Below are 27,591 nucleotides of genomic sequence, written 5' to 3' on the forward strand. Positions count from 1 at the left end.
TAAGCGAGGGACATATTCATACGGCACAGAATGGCTTTTTTTTTACCTCAATAGACATCATTGATTGGTTGAAATTGCAGAAATTGAAAAAAAAAAAAACAACAAATATCTTACAAACAATAGAATTTTCTCTAAAGCCAAGAGAAAAGATGTTTTATAAACACATTCTACCAGTATACTAAGTTTAAAAGTGTTTAGTTATGTGGAAATTATTTTAAAAAACTGCCGTTCAAACCGAAAAGATCCGTGAGTTGAAATGTCACTGGTACCAAGCTGTATTGGCCTTTGCCATTCGGTGGCGTGATGAGGGGTGGCTGGTATACTAGTCTTCCATAAACAACCTTTCCCGGACTTGTGTCTCAGGGGAACTTTCCGAGTGCAATCTCATGGTTATTCAGGAATGATGGGGGTCTTTATAGGTATTTCTACAGAAGTGTGCCCCTCACTCCGATTTTGTCTGCCTCATAACTTCCAGAAAAATGGATACTTTATTCAAAGTATGTAGAGGGATTTCACAATTCTATAGTTAAGAGATGTGGAATTATGTACATTATTTACATTTGACGGATATTTGTCCTCATCTTGTTTGTTTTTAACTCAACGTTTCGGCTGATATACCCTCCAGCCTTCATCAGGTATCTTGGGGAAATTATAATAATATTAATAATAATAATAATAATAATAATTATTATTATTATAGGCGCAGGAGTGGCTGTGTGGTAAGTAGCTTGCTAACCAACCACATGGTTCCGGGTTCAGTCCCACTGCGTGGCATCTTGGGCAAGTGTCTTCTGCTATAGCCCCGGGCTGACCAATGCCTTGTGAGTGGATTTGGTAGATGGAAACTGAAAGAAGCCTGTCGTATATATGTATATATATATAAGTGTATGTGTTTGTGTGTCTGTGTTTGTTCCCCCTAGCATTACTTGACAACCGATGCTGGTGTGTTTACGTCCCCGTCACTTAGCGGTTCGGCAAAAGAGACCGATAGAATAAGTACTGGGCTAACAAAGAATAAGTCCCGGGGTCGATTTGCTCGACTAAAGGCGGTGCTCCAGCATATCCGCAGTCAAATGAATGAAACAAGTAAAAGAGTAAGAGTAAAGAGTATAACATCGAAAAATACCTTAGGAATGAGAACCCAGGTTCGAAATTTCCCCAAGACACCTGATGAAGGCTGGAGATATATCAGCCGAAATGTTGTGTTAACAACAAACAAGATGAGGACAAATATCTGTCAAATGTAAATAATGTAGAGAGATTTGTTGAGAAAAAATTTTTCGAGGATTAGGGAGAAGAGTTTCGGAAAATTCACACGCTCCGACATTTTCACAATCATAACTTTCAGGAAAATGGGTATCTTTTAATGAAATTTTACACAAGTACTTTTCAAACGGCATAGATTACAAAGAAATTTGTTGGGAAAATTTCTTGCAAGGGGGTGGCAAGAAGAATTTCGGATCAGGTGGCCCGCATAAGTTGGAATTTCTCCGTTTTGACGGGGATTTTTCCAATTTTGTTTTTTCTTTCATAACAGCCTTCAAAATGATAGAAAGCATATATTTATGAAAAAAAAAAAAAAAAAATTTTGAAAATTCATGATTTTTTTCACTCCACCACCCCACTCCAGACCGATTTTGGCCAGTTATTTTTTGCACTCCACTCTATGAGAGAAGCCTTTTCAGTTAAAAAAAAAGTTGATATTTTCAGGGGAAAAAGTGTGTGATTTAAGTGAGATTTGACTGTTGTTTCTAGCACATCCAAAGACCACCCTCGTTTCTTTCTCACTCTCACATCTATTGATGTTTTTCAATATTTTTCACCCCATAAACACATTTTATGGAATGATGAGTTGGAAGTAACACATGCATGGTCGATTACTGGATATAAGCAAAAAAAAAAAATGGTAATTTAAATTTTTACCCCCCATCCCAACCAAGTGAGGTTGTGTTTAAGAAAAAACATTTCCTCACAGAAAATTATGCTATCAAAATAAATACTCTTTTACATACCTCTATTTTAAAGTCACTCTGGATAAATCCTAGGAAGGACCATCTCAGGCTGTTCAATATTTTAAAATTATAAATGAAAACATGTGAGCAGGGAGTGGGGTTAAAAAAAATGCATAAAAAAAAAGGATCAAAATTGGTCTGAAGTTGAGGGGAGGGGGCATGGGAATTTTTTTTAAATCATAAATTTTCAAAACTTCTCTTTTTTTTTCATAAAAAGATACCTCCCATCAGGTTGTGGAGGAAAACAAATTGGAACCTCCCCATCCCGTCAAAACAGCAATTCTAACTTACGTGGGCCGCCTGATCCAAAACTCTTCTCTCCACACCCTAACATAAAATTTTCCCAACATATTTCTTTGTAATCATAATCTATGCCGTTTGAAAGGTATTTGTATAAAGCTTCATTAAAAGATACCCATTTTCCTGAAAGTTATGAGGGGAAAAATTTTGAGTAATGCAAATTTTCTGGAACTCTTCTCTCTAACCACTCAGTAAAATTTTTTCGGCAAATCCCAACACACTCTGAATCTACAACATCTTGGTGGTATTTGTTGAAAATTTTGTTAAAAAGTATCCATTTTTCTGGAAGTTACGAGGCAACAAAATCGGGGGTTGGGGGTACACACCTGTAGGAATGCCTATATATATATATACAGGGTGCATAAGATATTTCAGGACAGATTTATGTTTATTAAAAAACCAAAAAAAAACCCATATCTTTATATATAAAAGTGAAGTTGTGTGTGTCTGTCTCCTACGATTTAGATTCCTAACTACTCCCACATTTTTCGGTGCAGTTTAACCAAAACCGGGTATCTTATAGTCGTGATTCATATTGAGCCCTTCTGGGTATTAGCGCACGTCTACGATGAGTCTACAATTTTAAAAATAATTTACCATCATTTTTTTCCATTTTAAAGCATCTTTTTCGCTATTATATAAGGGAAGTAACTCTCTAAAAATGTCTACGATGAGTCAACGATTTAAAAAAAATTTACCATCATTTTTTTCCATTTTTAATGCATTTTTTTGCTATTTTTTGGCTATAACTCTCTAAAAATGCTTATATAGTTATTTCCCTTACAAACCCAAGCAACGCCGGGCGATACTGCTAGTAATCTATATATATAAAAGTGAAGTTGTGTGGTGTCTGTCCCCTACGATTTAGATTCCTAACTACTCCCACATTTTGCGGTGCAGTGTAACCAAAAGCGGGTATCTTATAGTCGTGATTCATATCAAGCCCTTCTGGGTATTAGCGCGTGTCTACGATGAGTCTACTATTTAAAAAAAAAATTACCATCATTTTTTCCCATTTTTAATGCATTTTTTTGCTATTATATAAGGGAAGTAACTCTCTAAAAATGTATTATTAAATCTCAGAACGTAAAAAGCTACAGTAACACCCCCCTTTGTGGTTAGCCATATTGAGATAGCTATTATACTTTACATCTCTAAAAATGCTTATATAGTTATTTCCCTTACAAACCCAAGCAACGCCGGGCGATACTGCTAGTAACAGATAATAATTTCATTTATCAAAAAATGCTATGAGGATAAAACAAGCCTTCTTTTCTATAATGTTATTCAATAAAGCCACCTTCAACAACAACTCTTCTATATGAGATCTAAATCATCTACATGCTCAAATCAAGTGGTCCTGGTTCATTTTGGACATTACTCTGACTATGGCTGCTTTCAAAGAATCTTTGGTGTTATAAGCGTGTTTATTGACTTCTCTCTCAACAACACTCCACATGTAATAGTCCAATGGATTGAAATCTGGGGAATTAGGAGGCCAAATGTTAGGGGCTAGATGATCATGAACATTTTCAGCCATCCATTCTTGTGTTACTAGAGCCATGTGTGATAGTGCAGAGTCTAACTGAAACACATATGGCCTTCCATTGCGTACACTGTCTATCCAGGGCTTAACAATTATTTCCAGGACCCCAATGTAGGTGGCAGAGTTAACTCTAAGGCCTTGTGGAAAGAAGTAAGGTGACAACCCCTAAAAGCATGACAGTTGCAGGAAATTATGTATGTATAACACTTGGAACTTCAGAAGGGTCTGCACATAACCACCTGTCATTTGTTCTGTTAACTTTTTGAACTTGGTTGAAGTTTTCTCGCTTGCTGGATTTTTCAGTTTGTTTAAGAGCTTTTTAGGTCTGATGTAGTGATTTTCTTTTGCTTTTTCCGACATAAACTGAACTTTCCCCATCATATATAATATATCTGATGTCTTCGTGGACAACATTTTTGACTGTTCCTTCTGAAACATGGAGATCTTTATCAATTGACCTCATGGACTTTCTGGGATTGTAATCAATGGTCTTTTGAACTTGCTGGATAAATTCAGGTGTTCTGATGATTTCAGAGTATTTAGGATGCTTTTTATGCTTTGATACTGGTGATATGTTTCCATCTTTAGTCTCTAACTCCTTACAAACTTTGTTGGCAAAAGATCTGGCAACTTCTAAAAATCAAGATATTTCTAAATTGTTATGCTCAGCCTTTATAACCACAGTAACAGCATATCTCTTCATTTCTTGAGTAAGCTGAGCACATTCTGACTGGAGCAATGTGAAATGAAGTGTTTTGCTCAAATATAATATGTGACAATTATTCGGTAAAATTGATAAACCTCCAAGTTTTATCATGGCTACTGAATAATTGTCACATATATTTACAGATAAATTCCTTTATCTACATAATATTGAGGTCTCTTTCATCTTTTGTTGTTTTGCCATTTCTATCAATATATATATATGTCTGTGTTTGGATTGTCCTTGCACAGAGGCCATCTGGATTCCCGTTTGCACCGTGAACAGAGATTAATCTTCTCTCTTCGCTCTTTTACGCCATTTGGTCTCAACTCTCCCCCCCTTTTCATCTAACCTCTCCACCGAATCCTACTTCTCTTCAGTCCTTCCTCTTTTCACCCCTACTCTCTTTCCCTCCTTTCCCTTCTTCCCCCTCTCTCTTTCTCTCTGCTCCCTCACTCCCCTTCTCTTCCCCTCCTGCTCCTCTCCCCTTCCCCTTCCTTCTCCTCCTCTCCTTCATTCTCCTCTCCCCACTCATCTCCTCTACCCCCCACACCACACTACACCATACGACATTACACATCACATCATACATACACACGTCTCGACCACCAGCCCTCTTCCACATGCACATACATACTCTCTTATGCACACACGCACCTTCAGGTTGGAGCGAGGTCACTTGACCTGTTATCTCCCTTACTATTCCTCTAGCGTCTAACGTCTGACCTCTAACGTTTGACCTCCAATCTCTGACTTCTCCTGAAATCAGAACGCCATGTTGGATCGTTAGCCCCTACACGCAATTTTTTTCTCTCCTTGTTTCTTTTCTGTGTATCTTTCTGTCGAAGAGCGTAGGCTCGAAACGTAAAAGACTTGTTTTATTTCTATTCCTGAGCGCCATACTAAAACATTGTTTGTTTGTACTCCACCTGCCTTCGTCTTTTATTTATTTTCGTAAACCTGCCTTCGTCTTTTGTTTATTTTTGTAAACCTTCCTGTTATATATATATATATGCCTGTTTGTGTGTATGTATATATATATATGTATATATATATATATATATATATATATGTCAGGTCACTTTTGAGTGCTACTGGTAACATGTAACCCAGTACAACCTGTTGCATGGTCGGGTTGACGGCGATTAAACCGGCAACCCCACCAAGCTTGCTTGGTAAGGAGGGTGTTTATTGGACACCCCATGGGATGAAAAACAAAACCCATCAAAGAGTGGAGGAACTCTTGAGAGTCAACGGCCATCCAATAAATGTCTTAAGGCTGTATCATGCGCAGGGACATAGAAATAATCGGACTGAATACCCGATCGCACGGTTAAATCATTGGGATTGAAGGACTCTTAGCCTTTGTTAGGGCATCCTTCTAGGAGAAGGTAACTCAGGTAACTGGGATAACTCCGACATAAAACCTGTGGCTCAGTGGTTACTGATCATGTTGACTTGTACTTCTTTTCGGATTATGGCTGCTGTTGCTTAGTGAGTGGGATTGACTCAGTGAACAGCCTTTCCTCACTTTAAAAAAAATCTTCTTGCACAGGCATTGCACGATAACAACATTGATTAAGCTTCGTGCAATGGCCATACTCAATAATGAGAGGGCAGCCACCATATATATATATATATATATATATATATATATATACATATACATACATATGTGTGTATGTGTGCGCGCGTGTGTGTGTGTGTGCATGCTTGAATTTGAGCTTAAGTGACTCTCAGTTATGTTCCAGATTATGGCTAACCACATCGTCATCATCATCATCATCGTTGTTTGACATCCACTTTGACATAGAGCTGCCTATCACAGAGCTATTCAGACTCCAGCTGTCTGACTTGGCATGGTTTCAATGGCTAGATGCCCTTCCTAACACCAACCACTTTGCAGAATGTGTTGGGTGCTTTTCATGCGCCACAGGTACAGGTGCATTTCTGCAGCACCGGCATAGGTACTTTTTAAGTAGTGGCACTGGCACTTGAAAGGTTGATCCAATATGTGTGTGTAAGACAGCAATTTTAGTTAGCTTGACTTGTCTTATTAAGTACAGCAAATTGTCACATCCCCCAGTCCCTTGTCATTTTGCCAGTGAGGGTTCAGTGTCCAAAGATCCTTCTTACCACATCATCCCACTTCTTTGATTTACTCCTTCCCGGCAGGACAAGTGAGACCATAACCCGTGGCCTCTACCTGGCACGTAGCCAGCCACCTTTCCTTCTTGTGACACAAACCCTACTTGTGAAGACCTGTTGAGGCAAGTGAAAATCAAAATCGAAATCGTTCAACATCAATGGAAATTGTAGCTGTGATACCAGTGCTGGTGGCATGTAAGAGAACCATCCAATTGTGGCTGTTGCCAGCCTCGTCTGGCCTCTGTGCCGGTGGCACGTAAAATTCACCATCCGATTGTGGCCGTTGTCAGCTTCGTCTGGCCTCTGTGCCGGTGGCACGTAAAAAGCACCATCCGATCGTGGCGGTTTGCCAGCCTCGTCTGGGACCCGTGCAGGTGGCACATAAAAAGCACCCACTACACTCTTGGAGTGGTTGGCATTAGGAAGGGCATCCAGCTGTAGAAACACTGCCAGATGGGACTGGGCCTGGTGCAGCCTTCTGGCTTCCCAGACCCCAGTTGAACTGTCCAACCCATGCTAGCATGGAAAACAAACGTTAAACGATGATGATGATGATGATGATGATGATAGGTGCCTTCCACAATTAGAGCATCGCACTTCTTCATGCAGCTGTCCTTGTCCATATACATCGCATGACCATTAACATCTATAATTACCGAGTTGTCACTCATGCTGTAAATTCCTCTGATGGGTAATTATATATGTACAAAAATGCTGACAATTTTATTAATGATAGAGGATGGCACATCAGCACAGTGGGAAGAACCACTGATAAATGTTAGCAATCAAGTTAATATATGTACATACACAGAATTGAAACATACGAAGGATCAGATAAGATTGTAACATCTCGGTTGAAAACATTGCCCGCATTAATGTATGTGTATATATACACACAAACAGCAACACACATATATGTGCATATACATGCACACACACACATACATATATGCACACAAACATACATACATATATACATATGGAGGTCTTTCAGTTTCCACTCACAAGGCTTTGGTTGGCCCTATAGTATGATGGGTGAGTATATATATATAATATATATATATATATATATATATATATATTATATATATATATATATATATATATATATATATATATAATGTATATATATATATATATATATATGTATGCATATATATATATATATTATATATATATGTATATATATATATATGTGTGTGTATATATATATATATATATATATAATATATGTATATATATATATATATGTGCATATATATATATATATATATATATATATATATGTATATATATATATGCATATATATATATATATATATATATATATATATGTGTATATATATATATATATACATACATATATATATATTATATAATATATATATATATATATATATATATATATATAATATATAATATATATATACATATATATATATATATACATATATATATATATATATACATATATATATATATATACATATTATATATATATATATATATATATATATATATATATATATATATAATATATGTATATATATATAGGCGTAGGAGTGACCGTGTGGTAAGTAGCTTGCTTACCAACAGCATACTAGAGCAACACCTTGGAGGGTTTATTCAAACAAATCAACCCCACCATACTTTTTAAGTGTGATGCTTATTCTATTGGTCTCTTTTGCTGAACTGCTAAGTTAAGCAAACATAAACAAATCAACACTGGTTGTTGGACAAAAACACACACATATAAACTCACATGCAAACACACACACACCTGAGTTAAATGGTGCCTGGTAAATTTCACCGTGATAAATTCCCCCATAGGTAAATTCCACCATGGTGAATTTCACCGTAGGTGAAATTATCATTATTATTATTATTATCAAATCATTATTTAGAAGGGTTCCACAATGCTTTGCACTCATCACTAACATCCACATATCCAAATTTGTGGAAACTATGCAAAATCTCTCGTGGAAGCTGAAACCAGCTCTGGCTCTGTAGTACAAATGTCTTGTTTTCATAAGTTTTGAACTAAAATCTTCCACCAAACCTTAGTCACAATTTATGTTCCTAACACTAGCTTAATGATAACTAAGTTATTTTACTAAATTTTTTTGTTATATTTAAAGTAACTGAAAGAAACACAGATCATCTCAACAAAAATATGGGAACAAAAGGGTTAAAGAGCAATAAGAAAAAAGGAGAAAAAGAACAACAAGCATATTTTATGTTTTTTTTTTTCATATGTAGAACAAATAAAATTATTTTTATATTACAAGATTATTGATTTTTATAAAAAGGATGCAAACAGTTCATTAGTCTGTAGTTAAGACTGTTTGTACCCTAATCAATACAAAAAAAAAAAAAATCGAGACAACTGTCCTGTAAAGTCAGACATTTTTTTTTGTGCCCTTTTAAAGCCTAGCCAGGCTCATGGGCCCAGTTTCCCAGTTTCAATGGCGTATGTGTTCCCCAGCTGGACGGGACGCCAGTCCATCACAGCGTTACTCATTTTTGCCAGCTGAGTGGATTGGAGCAATGCAAAATGAAGTGTTTTGCTCAAGAACACAATGTGTTACCTGGTCCGGGAATTGAAACCGCGATCCTCTGACCGCGAGTCCGCTGCCCTAACCACTGGGCCATTGCGCCTCCACTGTTGCCCTATTAAAGCCTAGCCAGGCTCATGGGCCCGGTTTCCCGGTTTCAATGGCGTACGTGTTCCCCAGCTGGACGGGACGCCAGTCAATCGCAGTGTTACTCATTTTTGCCAGCTGAGTGGACTGGAGCAATGCGAAATGAAGTGTTTTTCTCAAGAACACAACGCATCGCCCGGTCCAGGAATCGAAACCACAATCTTATGATCATGGTGCTGACACCCTAACCATTAAGTCACGCGCCTTCACTAAAGTCAGACATAATGACAACAAAATAAAATATTGACCAGGGTCAATGGTACAGTTACAAGTCCAGTTGTTGTTTTCTTGGATTTTCAGTGAAACTGCATTAACATACAACTGTGTTGCAAGACTGTGCTTAGTACAAAGCTGACTGAATCTCTGTTGTTGTCTGTTAGGGTTCTTTCCTTTTGGGTTCAAAATAGACATATTTCAGAACCATTCTTTGCAAATGCATGAAAAATATGCAAATCTCAATGGTAATCAGTGAAGCAGAATTTATTCATGTATGTTAATCAAGCACTCCAAAGAATGATAATATTCTAATCTCAACCATCCTTTTTTTTTTATGGAACCAGAAACTATTTTTCTCATAAGTAAAAATGAATCGTTATCATAATCATCATTGTTTTCAAAATGCTTTATCTGTGATCATCTCATCTTTTTAGGATCAGAGATTCTATTTTTTCTTTTAAATTCTTCAACCATAATCAGTAAACCATATTTTCCAGGGATTCAGAGATTTTTTTTCACATTATTTACAACAAAAGTATTCTAACTGTGATCTTTTAATTTCTAATTCAGATTCCAAGACAATCATCATTGTTTTTTAACAACCATTTTTCTATGGAATTAACCAAAGCAGATTTTTCCACAGCCAGATGCTCTTCCTGTCCCCAACCCAAACCTTTTTACAAGCAAGGTAATATTTGCCCAGGCCAGACATATTTTTCTATGGAAGAGTGATAATGATATGAGATTTCGGTTGTATGACATTGATACTGATTTATAACTATTTCTTAATGAAACAAATACACACACAAGCATGCACACACATCCGAGGTCGACTTTGCCTTTCATCCTTTCGGGGGTCGATAAATAAAGTACCAGTTTCGCACTGGGGTCAATGTAATCGACTTAATCCCTTTGTCTGTCCTTGTTTGTCCCCTCTATGTTTAGCCCCTTGTGGGCAGTTAAAAAAAAAAATATATATATATATATATATATATATATGATAAATCATTAGCCACTACACACATTTTTTTTCTCTCCTTGTTTTTTTCTGTGTGCCTTTCTGTAGAAGAGCATAGGCTCGAAATGTAACAGACTTTTTCTATTCCTGAGCATTATACTAATACATCTGTTTGTTTGGTACACCACCTGTCTTCGTCTTTCCCTATATATATATACATATAGGATGATCTTCTTTCAGTTTCTATCTTTTAAATTCTCTCACAAGGCTTTGGTTGTTCCAAGGCTATAGAAGAAGATGCTAGCCCGAGGTGCCAAGCAGTGGGACTGAACCTGAAAGCACACAGTTGGGAAGTGAACTGCTTCACCACATGGACCATTATGAATCAGAATTAACCAAATTCAAAATTCAATTCAAAATGATAAATACATTTTTATGAAGAATCAAAACAGATGCTTTTGTCAGTATGCACAAGAATGCAGAGATCAATATAATTGAAAATAAATAGTGGAGAATCATATCTAGAAATATTTTGCTGTACTTGTCCTTAATCACAAAAGGTTATATCAGAACCAAACAGACAGCTGCCACGTTCTCAGATAAGGTCAAATGGATGGACTGCATACAGTGAAATAGATCAGGTGGGAGGAGTTTTTTTTTATTATTTTGTAAATTATATTTATTATTTTTAATTTTGATTTATATTGTTTTCTTATTATTATTAGTTTTCTGTGACCCCTGAGTTGAAATTTGAAATTGTAATAAGGAGGGATGATCATGGCTTGAAAGCTTTAATTCTTCATCAACATCATTATCATTGTTTTAATGTTCACTTTTCTGTTTGCATGGGTTGAATTGAATTTGTCGAGGTGGATTTTTTTTATAGCCAGATGCCCTTCCCATTGCCAACCCTCAACACACACCTCCACACACACACAGATTCTGTCTGCCATATCCACACACAAAGCTTAGATTGGCCAAGCACTACAGTAGAAGACCGCTGCACAAGGTGCCATGCAGTGGATCTGAACCTGAAACTATATCGCTGAGAAGCAAAACTTCTTATCACATCGCTCTTTACTCTCTCTCTTTTACTTGTTTCAGTCATTTGACTGCGGCCATGCTGGAGCACCGCCTTTAATCGAGCAAATTGACCCCGGGACTTATTCTTGTAAGCCCAGTACTTATTCTATCGGTCTCTTTTGCCAAACCGCTAAGTGACGGGGACGTAAACACACCAGCATCAGTTGTCAAGCAATGCTAGAGGGACAAACACAGACACACAAACATATACACACACATACATATATATATATATATATCACGTGACTGACCAGACCATCAGATGTTGCTACACATCGCTGGTCACAATGCATATATACGACAGGCTTCTTTCAGTTTCCGTCTACCAAATCCACTCACAAAGCTTTGGTTGGCCCGAGGCTATAGCAGAAGACACTTGCCCAAGATGCCACACAGTGGGACTGAACTTGAAACCATGTGGTTGGTTAGCAAGCTACTTACCACACAGCCACTCCTGCTTGCATCTTTTTATAAATAAAAAACAGGATGGTCACAGTTGGAATACTTGAAATGAAAACCTCTGATTTTGTAAAAAAATAAAAAGACAATAGAGTCTCAGGTGAAACACTTTCTATGTTATGGTAGAAAAATTTGAAAACAAAAAAAAATTTCCTGACCCCATAAAAAGCAGGATGGTTATCTCTGGAACATTCCTGGTAACATTTGATAAATTGATAAATAAATGCTAGCTGACTTGACACTTGGAATATGCGTGTTTTTAACACATGAATAAAGAACTGTGTTCTTTAGTCATGTGCTAAAAAATATAATTTTTTGGTAATCGCATAAAAAAATCTCACATTTCAATGAATTTTTCTTTTAAACCTCATTAAGTTAATTATAAGTAAAGTTCTGTTTTGACATAATCTATTGCATCAGGTTTTTGTTGTGTGTCTTTTTGTTGTAATTTATCCATTTTTTTATCTAGTCTTTGCAAAGAATCTGATGGTTTATGAACATTAGCATTTACAAGATTACAAGAACTTGTTGGATTTTGAGATAATCCTTGTCTTTCGTTTTGAATATTTTTGTCTTGAACCTCATCTAATGAGGAGTCCATAGCCTCTACAACGTGTTCATGTGGTACATAACCATCATTACAATTCACTTTTACATTATCTTCGACTGTTCTACCATTGAACTTTGAAGTATCTATATGATTACTTTCTTTATTTTCAGTTTGTAAAATCTGTCCCTTCAAAGGTTTACTTTTATAAGAGTTAGTGCTTTCTTCGGGAATTTCCGAAATGTAATCTGGTTCAGAGGTTATATAATCTGTGATACTCCCATTACTGTTTGTATTTTCACATGGAGGAATAGGATTCGATACAAGTTTCTTAAAATCATTTGGTTCATCAACATAATCTGGGCTACTGGAGACATTTTCCTCCATGTTACCATTCACACATGTGGAAACTGATGTAGATTGAACTTCAATGAAAGAACTATCTGGTGGTTCATCAGCGTAATCTGTTCTACTAGAGACATTTCCCTTCATGTTACCATTCACACATGTGGGAACTGGGTTTGTTCGACGCTCACTTAAAGCAGATAATTCATGAGTATAATTTTTTGCATTGTCTGGTAACTCATTAACTTGAACATAGCTTGGAATATGGTTTGCTACATCAGTTAGTAAACTCTTGTCAGATAAAGATTCCAGAGAATCATAGCCTGTTGATGTGTCATTTTCTGGCGGAGTATTGACCACCTGAAAAAAGAAATAAGACGTGTATATATTAATATATGTGTGTGTATGTGTGTTTGAGTTTATAATAATAATGATAATAATAATAATAATAATGAAATTATTGTATACAGTGCTCAGGTGCACCATAACTTGTCAAAAGTGCATATAAAGCATATGCAGTAATGTACAAATGCCTGGAAAGTGAACAGTGTATGAGTCAGATACATGCTTGCATGTGTATGGAGGAGAGAAAATCAGGTGTAGTGTTGGCGAATCTCAGGAAGCATGGAAGTTTTGAAGGATGCAGTGCTCCGACAACTAGCAACTGATGCCAGCAGTTTGTTCCATGCTTCAGCAACTCTCAGCGTGAAAAAATGTTTCCTGAAGCCATGGGAGCTGTGCTGTTTTCTGACTTTGTAAACATGTCCATGGGTGTTAGACAGATGGAGTTTGAAAAGGTGCTCAGAGTTATTGTTAGTAAGATGGTTAATAATTTTATTGGTGTCTGCCAAGTCAGCTGCCAGATGTCGGAGTTTCAATGTATCCATGCCCAGTTTGTGCATATACACATATGTGTGTTTATCTTTTATCTTTACTTGTTTCATTCAATGGCCTGTGACCATGCTGGGGCACCACCTTGAAGGGTTTTGAGCAAAGCCTTGTACTTATTCTATTGGTCTCTTTTGTCTAAATGCTAAGTTACAAGGATGAAAACAGACCAACATTAGTTGTCGAGAGATGGTAGAGAATAAACACAAACATAAAGGGACACAGCTCAGCCGTGTGGTAAGAAGTTTGCTTCCCAACCATATGGTTTTGGGTTCAGCTACACTGTGTGACATCTTGGGCAAGTGTCTTCTACTGACCAAAGACTTGTGAGTGGATTTGGTAGGTGGAAATTGAAAGAAGCTTATCATATATATACTCTTTTTACTCTTTTACTTGTTTCAGTCACTTGACTGTGGTCATGCTGGAGCACCGCCTTTAGTCGAGCAAATCGACCCCAGGACTTATTCTTTGTAAGCCTAGTACTTATTCTATCGGTCTCTTTTGCCGAACTGCTAAGTTACGGGGACGTAAACACACCAGCATTGGTTGTCAAGTGATGATAGGGGGACAAACACAAACACACACACATATATATATATATATACACATACATATATACGATGGGCTTCTTTCAGTTTCCGTCTACCAAATCCACTCACAAGGCTTTGGTTGACTTGAGGCTATAGTAGAAGACACTTATTTTCTTGAAGAGTTCAGTTAAATAAACATAGGCACTAATAAAGAATTATCCATAATTCTGATTGCCTTTTTAAAGATATATATCTATCTTGACAGCTTGTCAACTGGTGTTGGTGTGTTTACATCCTTGTTACTTAGTGGTTTTCCAAAAGAGGCTAATAGAATAAGTACCAGCTTTAAAAAAAGTACTAGAGTCAATTCATTTGACCACAAATTCTTCAAGGTGGTGCCACAGTCTAATGACTGAAACAAATAAAAGATATATACATATATAGATAGGCGTAGGTATGGCTTTATGGTAAGAAGCTTGCTGAGTTCAGTCCCACTGCATGACACCTTGGGCAAATATCTTCTTCAATAACCTCAGGCCGACCAAAGCCTTATGAGTGGATTTGGTAGACGGAAACTGAAAGAAGCACATCAAATATATATATATGGTGTTGGTGTGTTTTCATCCCCACAACTTAGCAGTTCGGCAAACGAAACTGACAGTGTATGTGTGTCCAAGTGTATGTGTGTATGCAGATGTGCACATGTGCACCAATGTACAGATGCATACACTTGCATCAATATACGCATGCATGCAAAACCATAAACACATTCACACACCACATATAGAGCTATATACTTGCACACGCCACACTTTCCTACTTCCTCCACAACAACCTGACCAATTTCCTAATTGCCACGTGGTCTATTTCGTGTCCTTCACATGGTCAGTTTCCTGTTCACTATGCGGTACTTCCCAACTAACTGTTGCCCATATACCAACATCAAACCATGACACCACATGACCTTTGTCAACCAGTTGCTGCCCACCTTACCGTAATAACAATCAACTTGTCATTCAAATTCAAAATTTGAATCAAAAGTTGTGAACGATATATATATATATAATATATATATATATATATAATATATATATATATATATATAAATATCTATCTATCTATCTATCTATCTATCTATCTATCTATATATCTATATCTATCTATATATATATATATATATATATATATATATATATATATATATATATATATATATATATATATATTAGGTTGTCAAGAAAGTTCTTGGGATTTTTAACCTTTAAATTCAGATGTGCAATCTCGGCTCAAACGAAACTTTATAAATCGAAATAAACACAATCAGAATCAACACACTTTTGCCAACGCGAAACAAGTTTATTTATGCCAGTAGCGTAAAAATCCTGTGTTCTGCTGGCGATGAAGTCGTTGAAGGCGTGTTTGGCATTGTCTTGATTTTTGAAGCATTTCTCAAGCAGGAAGTTGTCAAGATGCTTGAAAAAGTGGTAGTCGGTAGGCAAGAGGTCTAGTGAGTATGGTGGATGAGGCAGAGTTTCGTAGCCCAATTCGTTCAACTTCTGCAGGGTCAGTTGTGTGACGTGCGGCTGAGCATTGTTGTGGAGAATTGATCCTTTTCCATTGACCAATGCTGGCTGTTGTTGTCGGAGTTTCTTATGCATTTCATCCATTTGCTGACAGTACTTCTCTGCCATAATGGTTTCACCTGGATCCCAAAAGCTGTGATGGATGAGACCGGCCGCAGACCACCAAACAGTCACCATGACCTTCTTTTGGTGCAACTTTGGCTTCGGGAAGTGCCGTGGAGCTTTGTCGGCATCCAACCACTGAGCTGAGCATTGCTGGTTGCCGTAAAGAATCCACTTTTCATCGCAAGTCACAATCCAGTCGAGAAACGGGTCATTCTTGTTGCATATAAGAAGGGAAGACAACACTTCAGAACGGCATTTTTTTTTGGTTGTCATTCAATTCGTGTGACACCCATTTCTCAAGTATTTTTGTTTTTCCTGTCTCTTTCAAGTGGTTGGAAATTGTTGTATACATTACATCTAATTCAAAAGCAATCCCTTGAACAGTTGTGCATGAATTGGCTTTCACTAAGGCTCTTAGTTGATCAGTGTCAACATCCGATGGCTGAGCACTACGCTTATCATCTTCAAGACTCTCGTCACTGCTACAAAATTTCTTGAACCACCATTGTGCTGTACGTTCATTAGTGGTTCCTGGGCCAAATGCATCATTGATAGCGCTGTTTCAGCAGCTTTTTGGCCTAGCTTGAACTGGAATAAGAAAATTGTGCGAATTTGCTTTTTGTCCATGTTGTATTCAACATGGACGGAAAAAATGGCCTAATTATTCAAAAAGCAAAAGAGTAACACGATTAGATAGAGCACAAAACGGGCTTTAAAATGATATATAAAGTCAAAGTAATTTAATGAAAATTAATTTGAAAATATATCATTTAAAACCAAAATTTAAAATTCCGCAAGCACTTTCTTGATAACCCAATATATATAAATATCAGTTACACACACATATATATATATATATATATATCAGCTACATATATATAAATACTCACACACTTACATACAGAGAGAGAGAGAGAGAGAGAGAGAGAGAGAGCGCGCAAAGTAGGCCATGTGCTGATCATGTGAATAGACAGTCAAGTAGGACAGGAAGGTATTGTAGTATTATCATTGTCAACTCCACAACTACAAGGACAAAGGAAACACATGAGAGAGAGAGAGAGAGGGGGACATAGGAGGAGGTAGAGTAGGAGGAGGGGGAAATAAAGAGGTTTTCAGTCTGACCAGATTATACAATTTATTCTTTTCTACTCTATGCACAAGGCCCAAAATTTTTGGAGAGCGGGGATAGTCGATTGGATCGACCCGAGTACTTAACTGGTACTTAATTTATTGACCCTGAGGTTATAGAATTTATTGAAAGCGTTATAGCTAAGCTGATTAGACAAGGATTCTTGAAGGCTAGAAATGAAGCTAGCAGGACCTGCTGGATGCGTAATGTCAGTGCACAAGAACGATGGGATACAAATGGGAAGAGTGAAAACCTGGGTATTAGGGGTATCAGATACAATGTGCAAATGAGAAGGCTGTGCTGGTGTTGTCTGTTGTTACGTTGCGAGTTAAAATTCTGCCGAGGTCGAATTTGCCTTTCATCCTTTTGGGGTTGATAAATTCAGTACCAGTTACGCACTGGGGTTAATGTAGTCGGCTTAATCTGTTTGTCTGTCCTTGTTTGTCCTCTCTGGGTTTAGTCCCTGTGGGTAGTAAAGAAATAGGTATTTCGTCTGTCGTTACGTTGTGAGTTCAAATTCCGCCGAGGTTGAATTTGCCTTTCATCCTTTTGGGGTTGATTAAATAAGTACCAGTTATGCACTGGGGTCGATATAATCGACTTAATCCGTCTGTCTGTCCTTGTTTGTCCTCTCTGTGTTTAGCCCCTTGTAGGTAGTAAAGAAATGGGTATTTCGTCTGTCGTTACGTTCTGAGTTCAAATTCCGCCGAGGTCGAATTTGCCTTTCATCCTTTCGGGGTTGATAAATTAAGTACCAGTTACGCACTGGGGTCAATGTAGTCGGCTTAATCCATTTGTCTGTCCTTGTTTGTCCCCTTGTGTGTAGTAAAGAAATAGGTATTGGGCATTTAATTCACATGGAGGATGACAACTGCATAAAGTAGTGCCAGGTACTAAAAGTAAAAAAGGGAGGCCTAAGAAGAAATGAGATGGGTGAAGTGAAGGCCGACTTGAGAATACTGAGTCTTACAAAGGAGATGATAACTGGCCATGACGTTTGTCATCCTGTAAGCGCAATGCTGGAGAGAGAGAGAGAGAGAGAGAGGGAGACCAACCTGTGATAGCATCATAGTAGGAATGGGGACTAAGAGATATGTAGATCTCTAATCCAATATGACACTCTTTTACTCTTTACTCTTTTACTTGTTTCAGTCATTTGACTATGGCCATGCCGGAGCACCGCCTTCAGTTGAGCAAATCAACCCCGGGACTTATTCTTTGTAAGCCCAGTACTTATTCTATCGGTCTCTTTTGCTGAACCGCTAACTGACGGAGACGTAAACACACGACCATTGGTTGTCAAGCAATGTTGGGGGAGGGGTGACAAACACACATATATATTTATACATATACATATATACGACAGGCTTCTTTCAGTTTCCGTCTACCAAATCCACTCACAAGGCATTGGTCGGCCCGAGGCTATAGCAGAAGACACTTGCCCAAGATGCCACACAGTGGGACTGAACCCAGAACCATGTGGTTGGTAAGCAAGCTACTTACCACACAGCCACTCCTGTGCCTATGTTAAACTTCCATATTCTTCACCTCATTACCTTTTTGATACTTTCTCCTTTCTGTTATGACTTATCTCTCCATCATTCATATGCTTCATCACAAGCATTAACCTCTATCAGTCATTCATGCCGCCTTTCCTCTTTCCTATTCTTTGTACCATACTGCCTGTGCAACAAGGGTGGAAGTGAATTTTTTCCTATACAATTATTCTACTTTCAATTGCAGCATGGAAGGTGTTTGTAAGCCATTCAAGAAACACACAAAAGCCATTCGATTCACTTCAACATTTAAGTTTAATTTGTCAAAATATTTTCATCGCTTTAAGACCGCGATCTGTTCACTGACAAAAATCCGTGCTGCTTTGATAAAACTGAGTAAAATAATATTAATTATATAAAATAAAATTAATTATAAAAATAATAATAATAATTGTAAAAATAAAAATAATAATATTTTTTCTAATTTTAGTACAAGGTCAGCAACTTTTTAGAGGATGCAGAATTTGAGTACATCAACTCAATTGGTACTTATGTGCTCAATTGGTACTTTTGTGAGCAAACCTGAAAGGATGACAGCTGATTCAGAATAATGTAAAGAGTTGCAAGAAATGCTTTACCGATTCTGCTAGTTCAGTGTCATGCTAATGGCACCCGTGTCACTGGCACATGAAAGCACTCTCGGAGTGGTTGTCATTCAGGAAGGGCATCCAGCTGTAGAAACCCTGCCATTTCAGACTGGAATCTGGTGCAGCCTTCCAGCTTGCCAGCCCTGGTCAAACTGTACAACCCATGCTAGCATGGGCAATGGACATTAAATGATGATGCTGATGATACTGTACCATGCTGTTTGCACAACTAGAAATAGCAGTGAATCTGGGCAGCCTTCTCTTTCATTTACTGAGTTGTGTGATGAAGAACTGCATGGGCCCTGTGTATATTCTACCACCATGCTTATCATTCTTCTTCTCTCCAACATTAAAATGTCTACATATGAAGGGCAGTCATTGGATCTTATTCATACTAAATTCACCCTACCATACCCTTCCTGTACTGGTAGTTGTGACTCCCTCCTCATTTCAAGTCGCTTGTTATTACACTCCCTCATGAGAGCAAATGTGTCGCTTCCATCACTTTCTCTCTTCCATTACCCCCTCCAGCAATGTTACTTCTCTATTATTCCCTCCTCTAATCACCCTCTCACTCTAATCACTCTGTTTCACCCATCACACTCTCATTCCCTTCACTCACTCACCCTGGTTCTTCTGTTAATGGGCTCTTTTCAATCCATGTTCATGGTTCTAGAAGAAATGAGATACTCAGAAATCTGGATAGTTTTATATTTACAGATATTTATTAGTATGTTACGTGTTTTTATAACATACAAATAAATATCTGTAAATATAAAACCATCCAGATTTCTGAGTACATCATTTTTTCTAATATATAATACCTGTACATCATTTCCAAACCTTCTAATGTATGTGTATATATATATATATATATATATATTATATATATATATATATATACATCCTCATCGTTAACGCCCGTTTTCCAAGTTAGCATGGGTTGGACGGTTTGACCAGGGATCTGGGAAGCCAGAAGGCTGCACCAGGCTCCAGTCTGATCTGGAAGTGTTTCTACAGCTGGATGCCCTTCCTAACGCCAACCACTCCATGAGTGTAGTGGGTGCTTTTTACGTGCCACCGGCACAGGGATCACAGCTGCAGTTTCCATTGATTTTGATGTTGGTGTACTTGACTCAATGGATCTCCTCAAGCACAGGGTCGATATATATATATATATATATATATATATATATATATATATATATATATATATAATATATATATATATAATATATATATAGATATATATATATATATATATATATGTATATATATATATATATATATATATATATATATATATATATAATATATATATATATTATATATTATATATATATATATATATACATCCTCATCGTTTAACGCCCGTTTTCCAAGTTAGCATGGGTTGGACGGTTTGACCAGGGATCTGGGAAGCCAGAAGGCTGCACCAGGCTCCAGTCTGATCTGGAAGTGTTTCTACAGCTGGATGCCCTTCCTAACGCCAACCACTCCATGAGTGTAGTGGGTGCTTTTTACGTGCCACCGGCACAGGGATCACAGCTGCAGTTTCCATTGATTTTGATGTTGGTGTACTTGACTCAATGGATCTCCTCAAGCACAGGGTCGATATATATATATAATATATATATATATTATATATATATATATATATATATATATATATATATATATATATATATATATATATAGATATATATATATATATATGTATATATATATATATTATATATATATATATATATATATATATATATATATATTATATATATATATATATATAATATATAATATAAATTAGACATGGGCGATTGTTGTATTCTTTCTTGTCTTGAGGTTCACAGCCAAACGGGTGGGTGGATTTGCGTGAAAAATGGCACACATGTGGAGACAGGTGCATAGATTGGAATGCAATTTGTATTTTTTTTCCTAGCCCCCATAGTTACCGAGAAAATCAATGAAAACTTTTCTAATGGAATTCCCACGCCAACATACATAACCACTCTCTCTCTCCTTTCCTCTGTCAGTCACTCACACATTCACTCACTACAAAAGTGAATAACAAAATTTCAGTTCACTCTCTCTCGGCCATAATAGATACATACATCTATGTATACATATATACTTACATACATACATACATAACAATCTGCGTGCATGTGTGTGTGTCACTGAAGCCATTCATACATACATAACCTCTCTCTCTCTCTTTTACTCTGTCAATACTCACACATTCACTCACTACAAAAAGTGAATAAAAAATTTCAGTTATCTCTCTCTCTCTTTTCACACACGCTAACAATAGCAATTCACATATACACCACACATTCTGTCTCACACACCCCATCAAACACACACACACACATACACTCTCTCTCTCTCATTCTCACACACACACATCAATTCTTCCGCTTCATGCCAACTTCAAAAGAACTTCACTCATACAATCACTATCTCTCTGTGTCTTTTGCTTTCACACCAACTTCAAAAGATCCCCTTTCCACCCAACCCTATATTACAAAAATAAAAATTTCTTATGGAGAAGGGCTCCTGACTCCTTTTACTGCAGGCGAAGGAGTAAAAAACGAAGATATTTTCACTTGTCCGGACATTGCTATTACAGACAAATTAACAACAATTTGACTCGAGAGATAAACACAAACTACCTCATGCTGACTGCAAAAATCCTGCCAAATTAGCCGGAATAATACACACATCCATTTCATATATCTTCTTTCAATTTCTGCTCTTTGATTACAAAGACGTCCAATACAATAGCTCTCACCTACATTTTGTTCTCTAAAAAGGTACGTGTCTATTTTTTCTATAAGCGTATAACAATGACTTATTTCATACTTCTCCACTTAGCTTTTATCTCCACTTTTCTTCAACTGGATACGTCTGCTGTTAAATTGCAGAACTTTGGCAGTACAGTTAAAAATCATTTCTGCTTTACTTCTTACATACAATTTCCCCGTAAATTCTTACAGCTTCATTTTTTGGTGATGATTGAAATGTCAAACATTTTCTAACTGTTAAGCAATTCTTAACATCAACTTCTTAATGCCTCTTCTATTTTTTTCCTGCCTCCATACTTAGTAAGAAAATCAATTAAAACTCTTTGTTCTGCCATTAAAACAACCAGTTATTCACACAGCTGCCATATACTATTCCGCTAGCAACAAGGGGACTACAGGATGACAGTCAGCCAAAACTTTCCCTATGCTATCTCTCTTCTTTCACCTCTTTGTGGGGTTAATTATCTTCATCTTTAGTTACAGTTTCTCATTAAAACTACATAATATGCAGAATTGTCGGATTAATACAGTAGGGTGTTTTGAGGGAGATTTGGCTGCTATTTCTACCAGGCCTACCAACCATGTAGAGGTCTGAACTTGATTTTCATTCACAGATTTGCATTTCAAAAATTTCCCACTGAGACTACGTACAAATTCTTTGTTCACAACTCCTGAAGTTGTTTTCTGCGAAGATATTTTCATTTGTCCGAGCATTGCTATTAGACAAATTAACAACAATTCAACTCAAGAGATAAACTCAGTTGCTCACACAGCCGGCATATACCATTTCGCTAGGAACAAGGGGACTACAGGATGACAGTCAGCCAATACCTTATGCCTAACTAAAAATGATAGGCGATCTCTTATCATTTAGCTTCATGCTTATTCACTATTGTCCTTCAAAGCTGCATGCTTTTTTTTAGAAACATTTCATTACTTTTTTTCTTATTTATCATTATACATTTCCACCTATAATAAAAGATAAAGATTAATACTTCGTTCAAAAACCTTAAAGTTTCCCTTTCAGACACGGGTTCAAGTTTCAAAAAAACTATACTTTCGCTACACTTACTATTTGCTTCTTTAAAAAATCTCATGACTTTTGCCTTAGTAAAAACCATCTTTACAGATAATGCCTAACCAAAAACAATCAATGCTCTGTTCCAAAAGGAATGCCCTCCTAAAACAGCGAAAAAGTGAGTTGTGTTCACAGGTACGTTTTTCAACCTTCATATCATTTCGATTTTGCTTCCACACATTCTCCTGTATCCCATTTCAATATTGCACTTTCATATATGTCCTCTACTATTCCTTTCAGGAAACACCAGAAGCAAGAGAGGCCCGTCTTGCTGCACAGCGTAGTCATGATCAACGCTCACTACTTGACGAGCCTGTTGAAGCAAGGCAGGCCCATCTTGCTTCCATGCATATTTGAAATCAGCGATCATTCTTTCAGGAGTCGGCAGAAACAAGGCAGGCCCGTCTTGCTGCCCTGGATGTTTCAATAATGTGTATCGGCACGTGGATGATAATCAAAAAATTATACTCCCGCGTTCTGCAGGCAACCGTCTTGAATGGACCAGCCACTGTTATAGACACATATCATATCTCTCCGACTAACTGCATATTAATGAAAATAGAAAGATTCCAACCTCAGTTACAGATTAGATATTTGAAAAAACTTACTAGAGTTTCACAGACAATTCCAGAATATGGCGCATGGTTGCTATTTTCTCCTCCAATTGTATCAGGATAATGGTACTCAGCAGAATTAATTCTAGGATCCTAAATAGATATTAAACAAAGTGTATACAAATTTATGCAAGAATTACAAATTTATGCATTTGTGTGTGTGTGTGTATGTATGTTATGTCAGGTCACTTTCAAGTGCTACTGGTAACATGTAACCCAGTACAACCTGTTGCATGGTCGGGTCGTCGGCGACTAAACCGGCAAACCCACCAAGCTCGCTTGGTGAGGAGGGTGCTTATTGGTCACACTGCGGGATGGAAAACAAAACCCGTCAAAGGGTGGAGGAATTCTTGAGAGTCAACGGCCATCCAATAAATGTCTTAAGGTTGTATTATGCGCGGGGACATAGAAATAATCGGACTGAATACCCGATCGCGCGGTTAAACCATTGGGAGTGAAGGACTCCTAGCCCTTGTTAGGGCATCCTTCTAGGAGAAGGTAACTCAGGTAACTGGGATAACTCCGACATAAAACCTGCGGCTCAGTGGTTACCGATGATGTTGACTTGTTCTTCTTTTCAGATTATGGCTGCTGTTGCTTAGTGAGTGGGATTGACTCAGTTCATAGCCTTTCCTCACTTAAAAAAATATCTTCTTGCACAGGCATTGCACGATAACAACATTGATTAAGCTTCGCGCAATGGCCATACTTGATAACGAGGGGGCAGCCACCATGTATATATGTGTGTATGTATGTATGCATTCATGCAGTGGCGGACTGGTCAGGTTGCGAACTTGCCTGATGGCAACCATATATGGGGGATGGGGAATGTGAAAAATACTTTGGTTTCAAAGAAAATATCTGAAGTCTTAGAGAAAGAATAAAAATTTAAAAAAATAAACTAAAACAATTAAGCAAAGCAGTTGGTCAAAGAATTCCCAAAGCAATTAGTAGAGATAAAAATTTATGATACGGCTGACAGCTGGTCAGTGGTGATAAAGTGTAGCGAAATTTATATGCATATTAATGCATTTATACATGGCTGTGTGGTAAGTAGCTTGTTTATCAACCACATTGTTCTGGGTTCAGTCCCACTGCGTGGTACCTTGGGCAAGTTTCTTCTACTATAGCCTTGAGCAAGTGTCTTCTACTATAGCCTTGGGCTGACCAAAGCCTTGTGAGTGGATTTGGTAGATGGTAACTGAAAAAGTCTGTCGTATATATGTGTGTGTGTGTGTGTGTGTGTGTGTTGTGTGTGTGTGTGTGTGTATGTGTTTGTTTGTGTCTGTTTGTCTCCCCACCATCACTTGACAACCGATGCTGGTGTGTTTACATCCCCATCACTTAGTGGTTCAGCAAAAAAGACTGATAGAATAAGGGGTTGATTTGTTCTACTGCATCATCTTTAGGAATAAAAATTGGTCAGCATAATTGTTGAAGTTGAGAGAATTTTGAAAAACAGTCATGTGACAGGTACTTTTCTTTCAAGAAATATTTTAGCTTCAACCTGATTGCAATCGAGGATGTTAATTAAATATGTGGATAATTTTTGGTGTTTAACAATTAATATTCTTTTCTCTGTTAGATTCCATATCTATTTTTTTCCCACACTAATGTCTAATTTGATAATTTTCCATTCTCAAAAAGAGAAAAAAAATGATGTCTAAATTGGGGCAAAATGAGTAATAACTAATTTCAATAATAGCAGTTTCAGATCAGATTTTCTGTTTTGACGGTGATTACTTTTTCACCACAGTCTAATTCTTTCAGTATATCCAACCAGGACAGAGATTAAATGATGATGATGATGCTGATGATGATGATGATTATAGGAAACAAATTTACCACTTTCGCGTATTCAATACTAATTTGCTTCTTATATTTGTTGTATCTGAAATAAATCAACAAAAATTAAAACATTTAGAAATTGGGTGGTATTAAAATCTTGAAAAGGCATCATAACGATGTCACATAAATAATATCGTCAACTTGGGAAATAATGGTATAACAGCATCTGAAATAATGGAACTTCTTCCCTCACCTCCCAGCTCAAGGTACACTTGGAAAATCTTGTATAGAATTCCATGTTAATTAAGTGCAATGTTATTGTCAGTCTGAATCTGCTTGATGTACGGTTGAACTGGGAAACAAGCTAATCACTGCGTTTTGTCATAGAGAATATATCGCTTGTTGAGAAATGGTGTGTATACACCGAGATTAGCTTGCAGTGTCACCTACCTAGACTGGCTGAATTGTTAACATGTCAGACAAATGCTTAGCGCATTTAGCAACATTTTTGTCGGTCTTCACATTCTGCTGGGATCGACTTTGCCGTTCATCCTTTTGAGGTGAATAAAATAAGTCCCAGTTTAACACCGGTGGTCTATGTAATTGACCTACTCCACCCCCCGAAATTGCTGGCCTTGTGCCAAAATTTGAAATTTATATTATTATTATTTTATGTTTGACTTTTGCTTTACATTTGTACAAGTTGGCTCCAAGTCTCACCCAGAGACTTCAAGAGACAACAAGCTGGAAGTTCATGTTGGTGTTATGCCTAGGGTGCTATATATTTGGTTTTGTACTTAGTGTTGTACTAGTGAATGTTTAAGAAACCATAGAACATATTTTGCGTAGGATATGGGCAATTCCCATGAGCACTAACTTTTGAATTTCTACCATTTTCAGGTTTCCTAGTATTTGACTAGGTAGCAATCAGCCCCTTTTGCTATCATTCCCAGGGCACCTATGACAACAGGTATTATTTTAGTCTTTAGGTTCCACATTTTGCTAATTTCTATTTCTAGATCAGTTTTTGGTAGGTCTTGACAGATACGTTTATATCGATTGGGACAATCTATTATTATTATTATTATTATTATTATTATTATTATTATTATTATTATTATTATTATTAATCAATTGGTTAACGATTCAACTAATTAACCAGCCGATTGTTTGATTAATATATGTTTTTATGTGCGTGTTCATGAAAAAGAAACAAAGATAGATTACTTACCTGGAATAATATTGTTTCAGGCATAGAAATATTGCCAGTATTACAGCCAGTAATACAGGTACAATTATTGCAACCAGATTTACAAATTCTATGAAAAAAAAAAAGCAGTATTTTTTATATGCACTATTGTTATCATCATAATCTCCATCATCATTATCATCATCATCACCAACATCATTATCATCATCACCACCACCATCATGATGACCAAAATTTGGGTATTTTATCAGAATTTTTCAATTACATTTATATTCTTTATTCTGATATTTTTGTAATAAGAGGAAACTCAGGTTTTCTTAGCAGTTGTAAACTGCTTTAAGTTTTTCGCATAAGAATTTCTGGCTAACTCGCTTGCTAATATCATTATCTCAGAATTTAGGTTAGATATAAATAAATACACCATGGTATCTATCAATAAACCAGGTGAACTGGGCCACTTCAGTTAAAAATATCTTGACCTTGAACATTATATAATAGTGTGGATATTAGTCTTGTACATTATGCAATAGGAGTGATTGTCCAGCATAGGTTTTATGCAGTCTCATATGCTACTGAACGTCTCACTGTCATTTCATACATTTTAATAGGAATGTAACATATGAATAATTGATAGCTGTAGTACAAGCCTGTATTTGTGCAAAGTTTTATACTTATATCATTCAAATTATTATCAATGTAG

The 27,591-nt window shown here is 36.9% G+C and overlaps 1 protein-coding gene across 3 annotated transcripts in view; it reads right to left on the bottom strand.

Moving 5' to 3' along the window:
• Positions 1 to 12,223: 12,223 nt before the first annotated feature.
• Positions 12,224 to 27,591, bottom strand: part of LOC115222231 — a 127,615-nt gene continuing 112,247 nt past the window's right edge. For all 3 annotated transcript variants that reach the window (XM_036511136.1, XM_029792391.2, XM_036511137.1), the window contains 4 exons: positions 26,913 to 27,000; positions 25,739 to 25,784; positions 23,888 to 23,986; positions 12,224 to 13,379 (listed from right to left, as the gene is read on the bottom strand). In XM_036511136.1, coding sequence (XP_036367029.1) covers positions 12,507 to 13,379; positions 23,888 to 23,986; positions 25,739 to 25,784; positions 26,913 to 27,000 — 1,106 coding nt within the window. In that variant the 3' untranslated portion in view covers positions 12,224 to 12,506. The remainder of the gene's footprint in view (positions 13,380 to 23,887; positions 23,987 to 25,738; positions 25,785 to 26,912; positions 27,001 to 27,591) is intronic.

Source organism: Octopus sinensis, linkage group LG19, assembly GCF_006345805.1.
Source record: "Octopus sinensis linkage group LG19, ASM634580v1, whole genome shotgun sequence".
In the NCBI taxonomy this organism is placed as follows: Eukaryota; Metazoa; Mollusca; class Cephalopoda; order Octopoda; family Octopodidae; genus Octopus; species Octopus sinensis.